At 42.0% G+C, this 17217-nt stretch overlaps 1 protein-coding gene across 1 annotated transcript in view; it reads right to left on the reverse strand.

Annotated features, from left to right (window-relative positions):
* The window catches only part of adamts16 (ADAM metallopeptidase with thrombospondin type 1 motif, 16), a 47686-nt gene extending 31255 nt beyond the window's left edge, over nt 1-16431 (reverse strand). Inside the window, exons 1-5 of the mRNA XM_076081409.1 lie at nt 16339-16431; nt 16088-16178; nt 13117-13475; nt 3688-4102; nt 882-1084 (exon numbers count right to left, since the gene is read on the reverse strand). Coding sequence (XP_075937524.1) covers nt 882-1084; nt 3688-4102; nt 13117-13475; nt 16088-16178; nt 16339-16431 — 1161 coding nt within the window. The remainder of the gene's footprint in view (nt 1-881; nt 1085-3687; nt 4103-13116; nt 13476-16087; nt 16179-16338) is intronic.
* Nucleotides 16432-17217: the final 786 nt, after the last annotated feature.

Genomic DNA, 17217 nt, shown 5'->3' on the forward strand with positions numbered 1-17217 from the left:
GCCGCGAAGAAAACATAAATCTACGCAAATGCTGGAACGGCATATCAGATTACATTTTTGACAAATATTAAATAACCTTTTTGAGGCCCATGAGAGCTGGCAGCTCGGGTAGGGGGTTGGGTATTTTTTGTGAAACTCCATACTGCATTTAGGTGACTCCTCTGAGGCGGGCTGTGACTGCTCCAACTTGGATTTCTACAAGAGGGAACTATGTTTTCAAAATAGACGGATTATCTTTGGATTTGTCAGTCACTCATTAAGTAGCAAAACGACCGTGACGGAATTTGCTTGCGGATCAGCTGAGAGTGTCGCGGCGATGATCTCACCCAGGTATCAGTTTCATGTTTTTAGATGTGCTCTTTCTGATAAGTGAGAATGGAATACAGGGGTGTTCAAGTCACTAAACACTAAGCTAATGCAAACTTCAAATTAATTCATGTATGGCTTCCAAATCAATCTCTGCTGATCCAGGCCAAAACTTTGTGTGATGAGAGGAAATATGCCACTGCTAAATAATAGACTTTGATGTTATGTCGAATCTACTTCACGACATATATGTTTGATGCATAGCAAGATTCTCTCCCTTGCATAAAGACAAAGCGTAGCTAGTAGAAAAACATATCCTACATCACGTTTCTTTTTCATAAGAATAAGATTGAGCAGGCCATGCTAGCAGCTCTGGGAGAGTGTGTCGAGCTAAATGCTAACATCAGCATGCTAACATGCTCACAATGACATTTTGTCAACACGCTGATGTTTAGCAGGTTTAATGTTTACCATGTTCTTAGAGTAGTGTGTTAGCATGCTAACATTTGCTAATTGGTACTTAACACAAAGTATCACACCTTTTCTGTTGGCTCCTATGAGTAGGATTCCCTCACCATATTAAGCACAGTAAGAACATATGTGGTAATGTTCTCGTGACCGTGGTTGTCCATCATCTTCCTGTCCACCACCACCAGCGTCTCCACATTGAGCTTCTGATTGGCCTGGTCCTTCATTGGCACCGCTCTTTTGTTCCTCAGGATGAACTTGTACTCATCTGGAAGGATAAAGGCATCCTCTTCTGGAGGTTTGGGCATGTCTGAATAGAACAGGATGCAGAATAAAGGGAGTGAACAAAAAAATATAACAACGACAAAACAATCTGAATGAAACTGAATGAAGCACACTGTGGCTACAGAGTCAACATGAATAGGATCACACTGAGTATAGTGGGATCTAAACGATTGATGAAAGCAATAAACAAAAGCGCATATAATAACAAGTTAAAGGCGGTTATGACGTCCATTGCAGATATACAATCCTTCCTTCCGACAGCTGATTATAAGTTTTACAATATGAAATGAACCAATAGCCATTGGCCAATTGGCCAACTTCGCTTGTGAGTGTTAACCAGCGATTCTGGCAAGTAGCTGACAACCATTGTGGATGATTAACTATACTCTCACTTTCATGAACTGGTGTCATGGATAAACTGCAAACTGAGTTTTTTTTTTTGTTGCTACTATTAAGTCAAGTGTGAAACCACAGTATGTGGTTGTACATTAGCAGCAGCTAGCGAGTCAAATGTTCTCATATGCAACTACTATATAAAAGCTTTACGTTGACATTACCTTGACATTAATAAAAGCCAATCCATCAAAGAGATCTGAGAAATTTCATATTCTGTAGACATAACAGAAAATGCGATAATGATGGACAAGGGCCAATTCTTAATTCAATTCATGTATTAGCTTATCTCTGTTTTTAACCACTTTACAAACATTGTTAATGAAGGTCATTTTGAGTGTTATGTCAGCGTGTCACAAATAAGATAAGCTGTTTTTCCTCAAAAAGGAAGCTGTATTCTTAAAAAAGTATGACGTAAATCGCGATGAATTCACAATACAAGCTTATTGTGAAAACTTATCAGTGCTTTGTTAAGTGAACATGTGACTCAAACAAACACACACTTAATCTTGACATCAAATTCCCAGCTCTGCCCTGTTTTTGACTCTCCTTTTGAAAGCTGTGTCGCCTTTGGGAACCAGTCTAACATTCATCCTCACTTCTCAATAGTACTCACAAGTCAAAGATAAGCACAGCCTAAAACTAATGTAGCTTGGGACATTATCACCTCAAATCTTTTCGTCTACGTTTCCAGGTCATCAAAACGTTCACTGCTTGGCTGCGATAAACTATAAAGGCTAGAAAGTTTGCTTATGTAGGCGGACAGCAGGTGAGCGACCTATGTGCCTATTTGACTAAAACATGGCCCAGGTGTTCAGTGATGTCATGCTATGGGAATGTAAACATTATCGTGTTTTCCCAGGGAACAGACAGCTGGGGTTCTGCAGGGGTAATGGTGGTGGTACCAGTCCAATCCTCGCCTGCTCTCTTTCAAATGACCCCTGTGACACCAGCAATGTCAACTGATCTTGTGGTAATTCCTTGAGAGCAAACATTTGTCACAGTGTCAAGTGAAAATAAAACATTTCCCTTGACCTTTCACAGGTCACGTCACGAATGTCAATAGAGATTGAGATAATATTCTTCTGAAGAAACATTAGTCATCACGTGAAAAACAAATCGAAACCTTCACAGAAAGCTCAGGATCCTTTTTCAAGGAAATTTACCAAACATGTTGATTTAGCATTGTGTTCAAAGGTTACAAAATCTTAGTAACTCAGTTAAAAAATGACTGATAAGTCAAAAATGCTGTCACCTCAAAAAAAAAAAAAAATCAGTATGGATTTATAATGTAGCTTCTTGTTAAGTCAGTAAAAATACACATCTTGTTCTCTCTATTTAGCACAGCAGTGGTTAATGACGTGTTGATGACAGCAAGTTAGCACAGAATGTGCTCGTTCTAATCTTGTGTCGCAAACGATGCACCATGTGTTGTTTTTAGTCCATGAATACTGTAAGTACTAGTGAATTTATGAAGCACTAAGTGAATATATGATAACAGGCATTTATTGCAATAACATTAATATGGCAACAAATTAATGGTGGTGTGGTTCTCTTACACCATCCAACGCCTTGGAGGCTATCTGCGAACATATTTAACCGTAAATGTCAACAAATAGAATTATTATTATATGTCAATCTTTTTTCTTTTCTCTATGAAGTGATGTGATAATTCTTTGAAATGTGGCTTCACTTTTTTGAGTTCAAACCACTAATTTAGTTATATCTGGAGAGTAAAGATTATTATTATTATACTGCCTAAAACGTGCAACGTGAGACATATGTCCAGGTGGGAGCAGTCTTAGGTTAACCATTTTCATTTGAGGGATTGGAAAGGGCAAAATGACTACATGACATGTTCCAGAACAAAACATGTCACATAATCTAGGTTTACGAGTTAAAGTAAAAAACAATATCCAAAGGCAATTATATAGGTGAGGAGTAAGATTAACCTGATTAAAAAATCGTATTGAGTTGTTGAAACATAAAAAAAGACATCGGTGCAAAAAAGGGTTCATGCAATGTTTTACTCATCTCTATGTCCTAAGTGCCTACTTTGATTTGTAGAGTGTAAATAACACTCTGTCTCCCTGTTTACTTGATTTATGCATGTGAAGCAGTTACAGGACTGTTTAATGCATCTCAACATGAAGATGAGAGTGGTATATGAGAGGGCAGTTTATAATAACACCGCATGCTACGCGTGGATTAGAATGAGAAATTGCCCTTACATACATTTCTTCCGTCTCCCGCAGAAGTGTTGCCTTTGCTTCTCCCCGTGTCTGTGGTCATTCTCATGGCGATGGCTGCTGCGGTGATGGCCGCTGTCATGATGCTCCATCTGGTCACCGTGACTGATGTCACCTTGTTGATCTTCATGAACTGTGCTGTAGGTGGTGGGGTCTGCCTGTGAGTTTGTGGATCTCTTGGTGACAAAGTGTCCCTGTGATTTGTGATGAGTTGAATCTGGGGATCTCTTCTGAAGCACCCGAGGGTCGTGAGCTCTCTGCTCCGTACGGGTGTCCCTCTCGCTCTTGTAGAGGATGTGTGGCTGGTGACTGGAGGGTGCTGTGAAGTTCCCTCTCTGGGCCAGGCGGTGGGACACGGGTCTCAGAAAATAGTCTGCATCCTGTGTTCTGATCAAACCTGACTAGAGGCAAAACAGAAAGGTCCTGTTAGCTTTACAGTGCTGGCTCTTTAGGATCTATTTAGCATGGGCAAAAATATGCTTTATTTTGCAGAAATATACATGTTTGACTTGTTATACCTACTTTCTGAGCCTTAATTCAAGTAGCTGTACTTGTGTCATAAAATATTTAAAAGTGACTTGTGGAGTATATATTGTTGGTGTCCAACACCTCAACAGCTGACATGTTCTCCTCCACTCAAAAAGTAGCCTATAGGGCTGCAGTCGTATTATTACCAGCTCTCCGCTTAGCTTTCCAATCTGTCTCTGTCAGCAATTAGTCAAGATTTTACTCTGGGGTCACTGCGAACCTGACCCCATCCTAAACCTCTGCGAGGCACAATTACTGGCCGTGTTTCTTCATGTTCAACATCTGTTTTCCTGTTCAGCGTCAGACATTATCTCAGCAAAATCTAAATCAGACTTGGTCGGATAGAAAGAGTTTCAAACAAAAGAGCTGATGTGAGGATGAAAGGAGGTGGCATCTCTTTTGTAAACAATGTATACGCTCACAGTTCTCAAAGTGTAGGTATTCCTTACTCACTCTATACATACTCTATCCATTACTTCAGTATGCACGGGTATGAGAAATCTAAATATCCAAAGCATTATCTAAATATGAAGTGTAACAAATCTTTTTTAAAAGTACGTTCTTAAATGTAATGAATACTTCTCACTCTGTGAAACTGCTGTTACAGAGGCCCCCACTTTATGTACCAGTGCCTTATGCTTTCGATTTTAGGGGATAAGTTATGGGAAAGCCTATTATAAATCTGTAAAGGTTCAGCACAGGTTTTCTTCGGTTGACCTTATTCTCTCTCTAACTTAGTCTCTCTCTTTGAGAAGGAGACAGATACTTTTCCTTGGAGATTACTTGGTCTCTGCCTCTCTTTGTCTCTCTCAGTCTCTCCAAACATGCACCACATCTGTGTTGACAGTCAACTGGCACAGAGTGTTTGGACTGTAACTGTTCTTGGCAGAAAAAGTAGTTTCCCTAAAATACGTTTAATTGACTCACGTTTTTTTTTTCTTCACTGGGAGTGGAGTGTGAGGTCCTTGGCTGACAGAAACAGGCTGACACAGTGGCAGTCGTGAGGCTGTGTCTGGCCCAGGGTCAGCGTGTATGCATATGTGTGAATGCCTGTATCAACACAGTACAAAGGGGACGTGTGTATGCGGGACAATAATTGGTGAGCGTGGAAGCTGGAAAGACAGAGATTATCCATGTGCAACTGAATGTCTGTCTGTGTGAATGCACTGATTTGTGCACACCTGTGTGCGCATTCAAGTCTCATGTTGCATTTCATCAGTCCATCTGATGTGTTTGATGTTGCTACAATGATCTCCACAACAGATTTTTCCCCATTTCGTCATCCCTTACTACCCCAGCCTTTCAACCACAGATCAGGAAACCAGTGGAACAGAGTCCTTGGAAAATGCTGCAACTGCACTGAGGTTTAAAATGATGACCTCTGTGAATACAAGCCAACACAGACACAGATGTGTAAGCTGTGACTGCAACGGCTGTGGAGTTTACAGCTTTCATCACATAGTGTGGCAAAAGAGAGTTATCATGCATTTATCTTACGAATATGATATTATTGGTTCTACAGCAGCCAAATTGGCTTTGTCTCTCAAATGTCGTAAAACAATATCCATCCAACTTTGATTAATCCAACAGCAAAAAGAGAACAAAGACATTTCAAAATGTTGCATGCATCTGTTTGACTCCTGAAGTCCAAGGATTTCATATCAGTTCATTGTCAAATGTAGGCTACTATGTGGGGAGCGCCTGCTCAAATCCCACTGTTAACTTTTATGCCCTTGCTACAAGTGGAGAGCAGTTGTTGTTTACAGGTGTTTCTGCGTCAGATAATGATCATTTCCCACCGTACAGGAACTGGTATTTGACAGACAAAAGATGACCCCAAACAGCGACACAGAAATGTATTCAGAGACATATTTACAGCCGGAAACACACTTTTTGGCCCAGTCTTTTAGGCCCCTTAAAACAATTAAAAAAAACAATGAATCTTCACAGTGAAGTCCTCACATGTTTTTCTACATCAGCAACTCACAACACAGCACTGTCATTTCTACACCCAAACAGTGCAGCTGGGGTTTTCCACTTGACAATGTTGCAACCAATTCTATGAAACAACTGACCCTGATATACACTCCAGTTTTCTTTGGGGAATAAGAAAGAAGAGGGTGTGGGATCAATTATTGAGAAAAAGAGACAGAGAGAAGAGAGAGACTTGCTAATGCATTACCACCTTCCACTATAACTTGATTACCAACGGTCACAAAATAAGGCTTGCCGGGAACCCCGGCCTGGATCGTTGGTTACAATCACATGTGACAACCTGTGCATGATCCTGTCATCCACATGGCACCCGCCCCGGCGCCGCGTAATTACAGGCGATTGTCATAATTTGGTTCCAAGGCACGGTGAGGCCTCTGACCTGAACTGCTGTCAACCTTGACAATTTCACATGCTAAGTACTTAGTCTGCCAGGATGGGTGCTTTTTGGGGGTTGAGCATTGGGGCATGAGTGTGGAGCTGAGGCAGCTCTCCGTGGAAAATGGGTGCCATGTGATAGCTAAGAAAAAGGTTTCTGGTGATTTGGCATCTTGATTCTAACAGTAAAGAGGTGAAGGTATTGGAGGAGGAGAATGAAAGGTTGTTTTTGTCATGAGGGGTTATTTTTGGTCAGCTCATTCCAAAGGCAGTAAAATGAGCTGGGACAGATAACGAAGAGGAAAGCCATGATGGAAAGAAAAAATGGTATGACTTACACCTGCAGCCTCTGGACTGGACTGTTTAGTTAAGAGTTGTTATTGAAACTGTCATGTTCTGATGTATATCAAAGAGTAGTCTGGAGTTGACAGGGTAATCTGGCTGACATTCAGTTTTACGAAGAACGGTGTATTTACTGTGAAGATATGTGCAGAGCTGTAATACTTACAGTAGGCTTATTTCCAACTGCATTTCAACTGAAATTACCAAACATGGCTTTGCTTTCGCTGTTGTATATACTGTATCTGCATACGGCACTTAACTATTCAAAGTATCAGAGTAAACTATCAAAGTGGAATCATGCAGAGGTAGTAACAAACGGCTGCAACTTCAGCCAAAGCCTTTGTAACAATCCCACTTGAGGGAGGTCAACAGGCATGAATGTCATGATAGCTATGACTGAATTTCATGGTGACAATGTTGACTCTCTGACTGCCACTTCTGTCTCTTCTCTTTCAGCACCACATGCACCAAAAAAGTTTTGAATTTTTTTTGATTCACTGACTCCGGAGATCTTCAAGGGTCCATGATGATGCTTCAATTCTGGGGTCCCTCCTCAGCAAAATAAGGGATTTATCGAGATTACTGTGTAAGCTCATTTTCGACCGCATACTGCCAACTCTACATACTGTACATGAGGATGAACTGTATGTTATGAAATGGAAGTAGATCCTTGATTCCATCTCCCTGCAACATGACAACTGTCCATTTCCATACAGCTTCAAATTTGTGTCAAACAACCCTTATCTCCTCACATTTTGGTTCCTTATTAAAGTTGTTCATGCTCAGGGATGTGCTACTGGTATGACTTGTGTTTGAGGCTCCATCATAACAAGATACACGTGTCTCCACACACCCTCTTGTTTCCTCTCATCTACGTTTGCTGCCACACTGACTGGATGGAATGTTACCCCTCAAGTTAGATCAATGCCCCTTACTGTTAAATGAATTCTGTCTTTGTGCTTTTGTCCTGTGCTTCAGATATTTAATCCAGATGTGTGTATTGTATTATTTAACTTATGTTGGTAGGTTCTGTGTTCTTCTAAAGGATGGAAATGTTATATCTAGTGTGCAGAACCAGCTTTATAGGCAGAAACCAGACTAGACGCTGTACAGAAAACCATATGTAATAGCAGCGTACTGTATGTACAATGAATTTAAAATGTGTTTTGTCTGAAACAAAGCAACATGCATCCTCTTTGTCTTCCTAAGCTTAACAGCCAACGTACCCCATAGATCATCTTTTTATGATGTCTTTAGCCTGTAAACTCTGCACAGTCTTTAAACTTAAGCCTGCTGTCACACAGAACAACATGCGTCCGCTACTTCCTCAGAGTATGTGTGTCTATGCAAGTCACTATGCCGTTGCTAAATAGCCAAAGTCATCAGATTACACACTTCGCTCTACGAGGTGGAAATAGCAGTCATAAAATGCTGAAACACTACTTGGGAGGGCGTAAACATCTGGACTCTTTGGAGTCAGACGCATCCAGACAAGCAGCGACAGGAAAGGAGGGGTAGGAAAACGGAACTGAGGGGGGGGGGGGGGGGGGAAGCATTCAGTGCATTACAAGGTGCACCTGACGGTGAGTAGTGTATGGTTCTCTCCTTCATTCTGCCTACCTCTCTTTTAGTTGCTCCCCTTAATGGAGACCAAAAGAGACCGAACACCTACTGCTATACTTACTTAGAGTTCATATTTATTACTCACTTTTTGGTCAAAGCTTGATTTTTATTTCAGTCCAAGCACAAACAAATAATAAGGGTCAGATTTATATCAACAACCCTTAGTTTTTTGTATTGTAACCACAGCAACACAAGAATTTAAGCTTTTTAAAAACAAGTGGGGGAAGTTGCTGTCACAAATCTATTATTCAAAAGCAAATTTCCAAACAACCTTACGTTTCTTTTCAACTTTTCTCTTGCCTGTGTTTGGTGCATGCAAACTGGTTCCACGATGGCAACATTTCTAGCAGTTGATGGCACATTAAAACTTTGGCACAACGTTGACAGGGCTTATTGGAAAGTTGGAAATGATACTCTGACATTGCACTTCAGCACTAGACACCATTTCTGAATCAATTAGCGATTTCACTTCACGATGTACCATAGTCATCTGTTGGCAAGCTGCCCAGAACACATTACACCAACTAGATTTATATCAATTTGGAAAAAACTAATGTTCCAAACTGACTTAATCCCAGACTCTGACACATATGTATATGACTCAATGCCTAATCTACGTTGTATGACTGACAAAACAATAGTGATGTGAGCAAATTAAAAACTTTTGATTGATCTTACTGTGTGGATTGAAAATTGATTACAGCAACCTGTCAAGACCATACGGACTACTTTTCAAAGCATCCTCACATCAATAGACCATCCCTCATATATTCTTGGAAATCCCAGAGGTGTGACGAGTGCACCACATTCTATTATTATGACTTCTACTAGGCCTGAGGCAAGAAACACACCCGACCTTTTACAAGAGGGAAACACATGACCTCCAAGTGATTTGTAGTGGGAGGACGCTTAGCATTTCCCTTTGGTACAAAAGAAAGGTGTGCATTAGAAGTCTGAGTAAAATTAGATTAGACAAACAGATACTGATTTATGTGAAGCTCAATATAAAGTAGGAAGTACATTTAGATCGTCATAATATAGTAATAGAAGTAAGCAGGTACGTGTTTCAGTGGTGTTTTTGAGCCAAATCACCCAAGATGTCATATATTGGAGAATATTGGTGTTAAACAATGCCTGCATGGCACTCTACTCACCCCTCAACTCCCTCACCCCCATAAAAGCCAGACTAAAGAGGATTAAGCCGCAGCATGAAGTCGACACAGAGAGGGACCTAGCTTTATGATCTCCCCTTCCACATGTGTGTCACTGTGCAGAGTCTCAAACCATTTGGCAGGTGAACAGAGTCGTGGGATTGGCCTGCTTCTTTTATTCCACCAATTCCTTGCTTGTAAGTACAAGATTTTTATGGTTAAACCCTCTACTGTCATCAAAGCAAGACTAACCGCTAAATGCGCTGCCAGAGGAGTTGAAAGGGCAATTTATGCATACGCTTTACAACGTAACACTCCTTACAAGGGGGTTTTCAGCACTTCAAAATGCCAGGAGGGAGCAATGACCCTTACAGCCTACATCTTGAAGGTATAGATTTGTTATCCTTCTCTCAGTCTTTCTTTCTTCATCTATCTCTGCCTTTACTGGCACGGCCGAAGAAACAGACAGTGTGTATGAGTCAAACGCATACATATTAACCAAAAAGCATTTGTTTAATATTAAAAAGATCCATTGTTTACAACAACCACTGCAATTGAAGCAATGCAGAGAATGTGAGTTTACAATATCTCCCTGAGTACTAGCTATCTTGATAAATGAAATAGCAACATCGATGTATGACGAAACGAGGTCTTTTCCCTATTTGTTTAAAGAGACTCATTACAACACAATCACACTCAACAAACAACCCGTGCTGCATACATAAACACAATGACATATGTTAACAAAAAGTAACACGATGTTCCTGTTGAATTTCATGGTCAGTCTAGGTCAGGGTCTGTTGTGGAAAACACAATTCCCTTGGTAAGTAAAATTTCTCAAACAATTACGGAGCTAATGAGGGTGATGGAATCTAAGTCGTATCACGCTGCAGTTGGTGCTCTCACTGATATTGCGATTGATCCGAGTTCCTATGGTCAATATTTACTGCCAATAGGAACTTGACCAAAGTGCAAGGTCTCCTATACGAGCGCACAGGTGGCATAGTGAATTTGTTCCCAAGTTTTGACCAGTTGTCGTCAAGAAATCTGGAACATCTGGAGCACGAGTACACAACAGTCAGATCATCAAAGAAACATCTGGAGCACGAGTACACAACAGTCAGATCATCAAAGAAACCTTTTTCAATGCACAACCAAGTTGGTGCTGCAGCTAGATGAGTTCAACACATAATCAGTGACAGAATGATACAGATATGAATGTAAAAGGTCATAAAATATTCAGTATTCAGGTCATGAATGTGTTTTGCTATAAAATATACCCTTTTTTGAAAAATGGTAACTGTCGTTGGCATTCCCAGGATCCTGAATATCATTGTGTTCTGATGTAGCTTTGCAATTCCGTAATTCACATAAGAAAAAGTCAAATTCTCATTGATGCATTGACCCAGTCCATCCTAAACCAGCCTCAGACGTGAGAACCACATTTACAGTCTGTGCAACCCTGGACCTTTTGGCTGAATCTTTTATTGGGATCTGGTCTGAAATGCGTGCACACACACACACACACACACACACACACACACACACACACACACACACACACACACACACACACACACACACACACAGAAGAAGAATCCCAGGAGATATGCCATCCTCTGTCTGAACTGAACTGAACAGAGGGCGATTCTCAGACACAGCAAATGGACTTCTACGATGAAAATATAAACGGCAAACCAGCAAAGACAGGCCAGGAATTTATCATATTTAAAAAAACTGAAAAGCTATGCTGAAGTGAAAGAGGTCATACTAGTTTTTAAAGCATTTGTTTGGTTAAAACTGTGAAAAGATGGCAAATTTGAGAGACTATTTCATTTTCTTTTCTGCTGTAGCAAGGTCCCCCAGATGCAAAGCTTATATGTCCACAAGCTTGAACGTTCTCAAGACTTTTTCAATCCATGAACTGCAAGATTGCACTCACATTTAAGTGCAAAAAAGTAACATGACAGGAGTTTTGTCTTCTTGCTTCCCAGTTGCTGCTCGCTGTTTCCAGTGACTGTTTGGTTATAAATGAATACATGTGTTTGTGAGTCTAAGACTGAACGGATTAGTTTGTATTCATAAAGTGCTTTGTTCTCTAGTTCGGGCTGCTAAGAGGGCTAGTGTGGTCTTACTGGGCTGGAACTGCTTCACTTCGGCTTACTTAATGTCATTCTCACAATAATGTTTCCTTTATAAAAGAGGAGGACCACCAAGGCAAGAACTGAAATCCAGCAAGCTTTCTTCACAGAACACAAAAGAATCTGGGTGTACTAATTAGCATTTGTACGTTTAGTTGTATGAGCCAACATATTATCAACAACTTTTATCTGAGACAAGTTGGATGCATAACATGGTTGAAACTAAAATATAATTACTTTTGAACACCACCAGAACAACTACAGAGCTCGTCTTTAGTTCAAACACTTCAATCCAACACAAAAACACCATGTGTTTCTGTTATGAACTGATCATCTAATAAAATACTGAGCTGATCAAACAGTATAATGTGCTAAATATGAAGATGGACTACCACCATAACATTGTTTTGGGCATGTTTGGCACGAATGTGTTTTGGGGATTTTCTTGGCTAATTGACCAAACATGTTGCAGACATGATCTTTCCATTCATTAGCAATAAATTAGCTGATTTAGGCAAAAATTCAATATACACAGAATGAGCTAGGACTAATGATGCACGGCAGACAGAAGGAAGATACTTCTGTGCATGACTTGCAACTTAGCCACTTGGGTTTTTAAGTAAATTTCAGTCAAGTGCAAGTCGACTTTCTGACCAGACCAGATCAACAATGTACCGCCTCAAGTGCTGTGCGAAAGGCAGCTTTACAGTAACATACTGAAAGGACTGCATGACGACTGTGTTTGTGTCATAGAAATGGGCAGAGCCTTTCAATGACACAAAAGGGTTAATCTAGATTTACTGACCGGGTGTAATCGGATGTTTCTCCTCCTTTTGTACTTTGTTCACTTCTCACTCTTTCCTTTAGATCAGTGTCTGATTGGCATCTGGTGTCTAATATCTTACATTTCACGTTTTGTATTGCTTTCAGTAATTTACTTCGACCCCTCTACGCTGATTCAGCGTGACAACAACACTAATGCTGTGTTAATATTATCAGTGGTCCCAGGATGAGCTAAATTTCTTAAATTTCACTCCAATGCTGACTACTTCTTCTAGCTCAGTGAATGCTATTACAGTGCTCACTTGGTAGATCAATCCAAATGCTGCCAAAAATAATTAAAAATTAAAAAAAAAACTTTAAAATGAACAGACCCTGTAGTCTTTCTCACTGATGCACACCAGCCCACATCTGACTCATCTACTCCCCCCTTCTCATCCAAATCCTCCCGCAACTCGACTCATGCATGTTCAGACTCACCATCCCCGTGCATGTTGACAATGCCACCGAGGAGTTGACCTTTGACCTCAGCGACCCCTGGTAAAAGCAGAGGTCGTCCTGGTGGTAGGCCCTCAGGCTCTTTGTGCCGTTCTTTCCCAGGACCTGGATGGTGAAGCCAGGTGCAATCAGGCTCTCCGAGGCCTCCCTCAGCTCCATGTGGAAGTCCTGCCCCAAGCCACTCAGTCGGAAGTGGACCGTTTCGCTGCCGCCGTCGGTTTTTGATGAGCCAGCACCTGGAGTCAAGGATCTGCGTCGCCTTCTGCGCTGGTTGTGGACAACTTCGTGAGAGATGTAAACGCCTTGGTGGTCGACCTCATAGGGAGATACAATCTCGTATTCTGGATGAGAGATAAAGGGAGGCAGGGAGAGAAAGGAAAGAAATGCAATGAGAACAGGCCAAGAGAGAAAGCAGACAGTTTAAGAGAAAAATCTACTCTTTTGATATGGATATGTTCAATTAATAGAGATGCCATGGGTTCAAACAGCGGAAAAGATTGCTGAGAGAAAGCTATAAGTTCATGAACTATATTTTGTAGATGCAACTTGGCAAACATTTAACACATTGTCCATGTGCTCGGTACTTTAATTAATTTCCTCCTATCAACATAATTTACCGTGATGAAGAGCATGCTGTGTCAGCTGCTACCTTGGTTGCATCATGGTCTGAATAAAAACTACAACCTTTTCCATTTGTAAGGTTACCTTGACCTGCCGCATATACCTTTGCTGGCAGGGTCAAGACAGAGTTACAAGAAAAGGAAGGGTTTTAGACAATTCCAACACAGTCCCTTCAGCTAAGAGTGAATCATGTTTGACCTTGTGTTTTACTGCAGCTTTTTACTACAGCTTGGGCTGAATAACTGCAGGTCATAAAGGGAGATGGTGGCAGGTCACAGACCTGGCCTTCTAGACCACTTAAATGTCTAATGGCTTTGTGGCCACAGAAACGGGCTTTTCTCCAAGGGTCAAATCCAAAGAGTAGCTGACTCCTTCAGCTGCATCGAAATTGGTTTTCCAGAGGAAATCATGACAGCAGACATCGCTACCTACTGTGACCTGCTATGTTTTGCATGCACAACTTTTTTAAAAAAATGCAATAAAATCAATTGAAAGTGTGAATTAGTTTCAGCTTGACCGATGCTGGGAGAAACTATACACTAACTTTTGTTAGTGCGGTGAGATCTTATCGGTAATAGACGGAGCCTGGTGCTTGGTACACTTTGGGTCTATGTGTAACCTCCAAGCAAACAAATACAACAGTGAACAGTTGATCTTGTTACAGTGTTGTAATGTGTTCAGTCTTGCCATGGGAAAATGATACGTGGTCACTTTATCAGCTTTAAGTGCACACAAATAACAGCAACCTTGGGCTTAGAGTCAACAAGAGCCAGTCTCTGTTACTGTACAGTATGACCAGCTTTAGCAAGCCCGAATAATGAGTAAATATAGCACAGAGACAGACATGTTTTGGCAGTGGGAGAAACATTCAGGGTGACAGACAGCGTATCATCACTGGCAGTGTGCATGCCTGAGGTTTGAACTTGGCTATTTGGTGCATCTTGAGGTAGACTTAAAGACCCTAACCCACAACAGGACACATGCTTATTAGTGGATGCATTTATTTAAGGCACCTTGCAGTACCATGACTGCATACGTCTTAGCTTGGGTGGACACAGCGGGAAGCCAACCTCCAACCCTAAAGTGTTACAACGGAGACATGGCCAGAGAGTTACAGGACTGCGAAGAGCAAACACATACTTCAAGTCTCAAGCATTTTCTCTGCAGGCACCGAAGCACTTAGGCAAAACCAGAAAAGTGTGTTCTCTATCTTTGGCGTTTTGTCCACCTACCCCCAACACACATTTTCACCTCGTCAACTGTGTTTGTTCCGCCCTAACTCAAAAAACAGCTGCAGTGACCCATGTCTGACAGTATACAAACACAGAATCTGCGGGAACGGAGCACACACACACACACACACACACACACACACACACACACACACACACACACAAACACACACGCCTTGTCTGATGGACCGAGACAAGATCCTGTGGTGGCTACTTTGTTGGTTTAGTGGCTCCTGAGTGCCATTAGTACTGATAGGAGGTCCAACCAATGGGTGCTTTGGCTTAAACTCAACAAAAGATTGAACACGTGAACTCTTTCCTCACCCGCTCTGACATAGCTGCATGGATGTTAAACACATTAATACTGAGCAATAGTTGTGCTGGCTGGAGATGATCTGAAACAGAAGTAAGGGCTTCCCCTCAATTCTGTTTCAGATCATCTCCACATGTGCCCAGGGAGAGGAGTTTTGATGTTTATTTGTTTATGTGTCTGCTTTTCATGGAAACTGAAAAAAACAACAACAACAAAAAAACAAAGGATCTGAAGGAGAATGTACAGCCAAAGCAGTTGCTGACTCAGCACACCACATGGGGTTGGATCCACGAAACAAAGAACAGATGAATGTCTTGCACTCGCTGCTCGCACTAATTGCTGAATTGTCTAAGCAGCTATAGCAGGCCTTCAACGAGGCTTTGGGGACTCTGGTGCAAACATATGAGGGAGGCATTGTTATTGTGCTATTAAGCGACTAGATTAATGTCACATATTGATACTTTTCTTTTTGCATAACCAAATCAAACTGTTTCTTTTTTGTTTTTGCATTGGCTCCCCTGCTGCTGCGGACACTGATGGCTCCGTGTCAGTGGTGCAGGTCGCCCCCCAGCGGTGAAGAGAGGCAACAACACACAGCGCAGGTGAGCGCTGCTTGATGCTGCTGGCCATTGGAGGGATGCAGTAGGATGACTTTACTTTTAATCTCATTGTACTGAAAAGTAAAAACTAATCGGGCGGATCGCAATGCACTCTCCCACACACACAAAAAATGGTCGCAGGAACACTGATGACATCTGCAAGACGCTCTGTTCAACACTTGACATACCTGTATGTTGAGGTAAATTGAGAGACCGGAGCAGGGCCGACGCTTCTCGGCGAGAATCAACACTGTTGGCACCATTATTCAAAAGCACGCTCTGTAAGGGAGGAGACGTAAATACGACTTGGTCTGTTTGGGCTATCTTGCAAAATATCATGGAAAATAACTCGGCTCTCTGTCATTTGAAGTGTTGACAACTTTATGAGCTCAGCATGCATGTGCGTACAGGCGCAGCGGAGAAAATGCAACTGACTTACTTTGCTCAGAGTGAAAAAGCAAAAGAGATGAAAAACGAGCAGCAGCCGCCGCGTCGAGGTTCTCCACTCTGCACAAATCCGTAGGAAAGCCATCTCTGCGACTGCGGGTCACCTTCACGCACAAACCGAAGCCTATAAGTCACACCACTTGGCCACTCGCCAGCAATCCAAAGAGCTTAAATAAATGAAATAAATAAGTCCAACTGCAGCTCTGCAGAGCCCGTGGCGAGTGAGGCATCAACGGGTGTCAGATGCAGACTTCTTCACACTTTGTGCCACTTCGGTTTCCGTTCATTTTCTAAAAGCGCAGTATTCCGACGCGGCAAATCGCTTGAACTCAAGTCTTCTCTCCCGGCAAGTCATGTTCTTTTCCCTTCCACTCATACAGTCCGACCAGTATCCAAAGTCTCCCTCTCTCTTTAACACACACGCTCTCTCTGCCGCTGCCTCTCTCTCTCTACCCAGTGACCCCCGCGGACCATTTTGACTCCCAGTGAAATCATGTGATTGTCTTAAATAGGCTGCGTCCCGTCTTGGCAATAGCAGACTTCTATGCAAGTCGCACTGTTCTCTCCCCCCACCCTCCTCCGGGAGCCTGTCGAGGGAGCACTGAAGGCAAGGCAAGGCGTACTGTGTGTGTGTGTGTGTGTGTGTGTGTGTGTGTTTTGAGTAGGGTGTGTGTGTGTGTGTGTGTGTGTATGGGGGGCGGGGGATACAGCCTGTAGCCAATCACATTTGACACCTGTGCTGAGAGATGGGGTTTGTGTCCATCTCTCAGGTTGCAGGTAGATGTGTGTGAAAGGAAGAGAGTCAGTGTGTGATAAAAAGGAGAAAACAGGCACAGTGTTCCGCTTTGCTAGCAGAGCAATGAATTAGCCT

The sequence above is a fragment of the Anarhichas minor genome, unplaced genomic scaffold, assembly GCF_050575085.1.
Source record: "Anarhichas minor isolate MPS153535 unplaced genomic scaffold, ASM5057508v1 ptg000080l, whole genome shotgun sequence".
Taxonomy (NCBI): domain Eukaryota; kingdom Metazoa; phylum Chordata; class Actinopteri; order Perciformes; family Anarhichadidae; genus Anarhichas; species Anarhichas minor.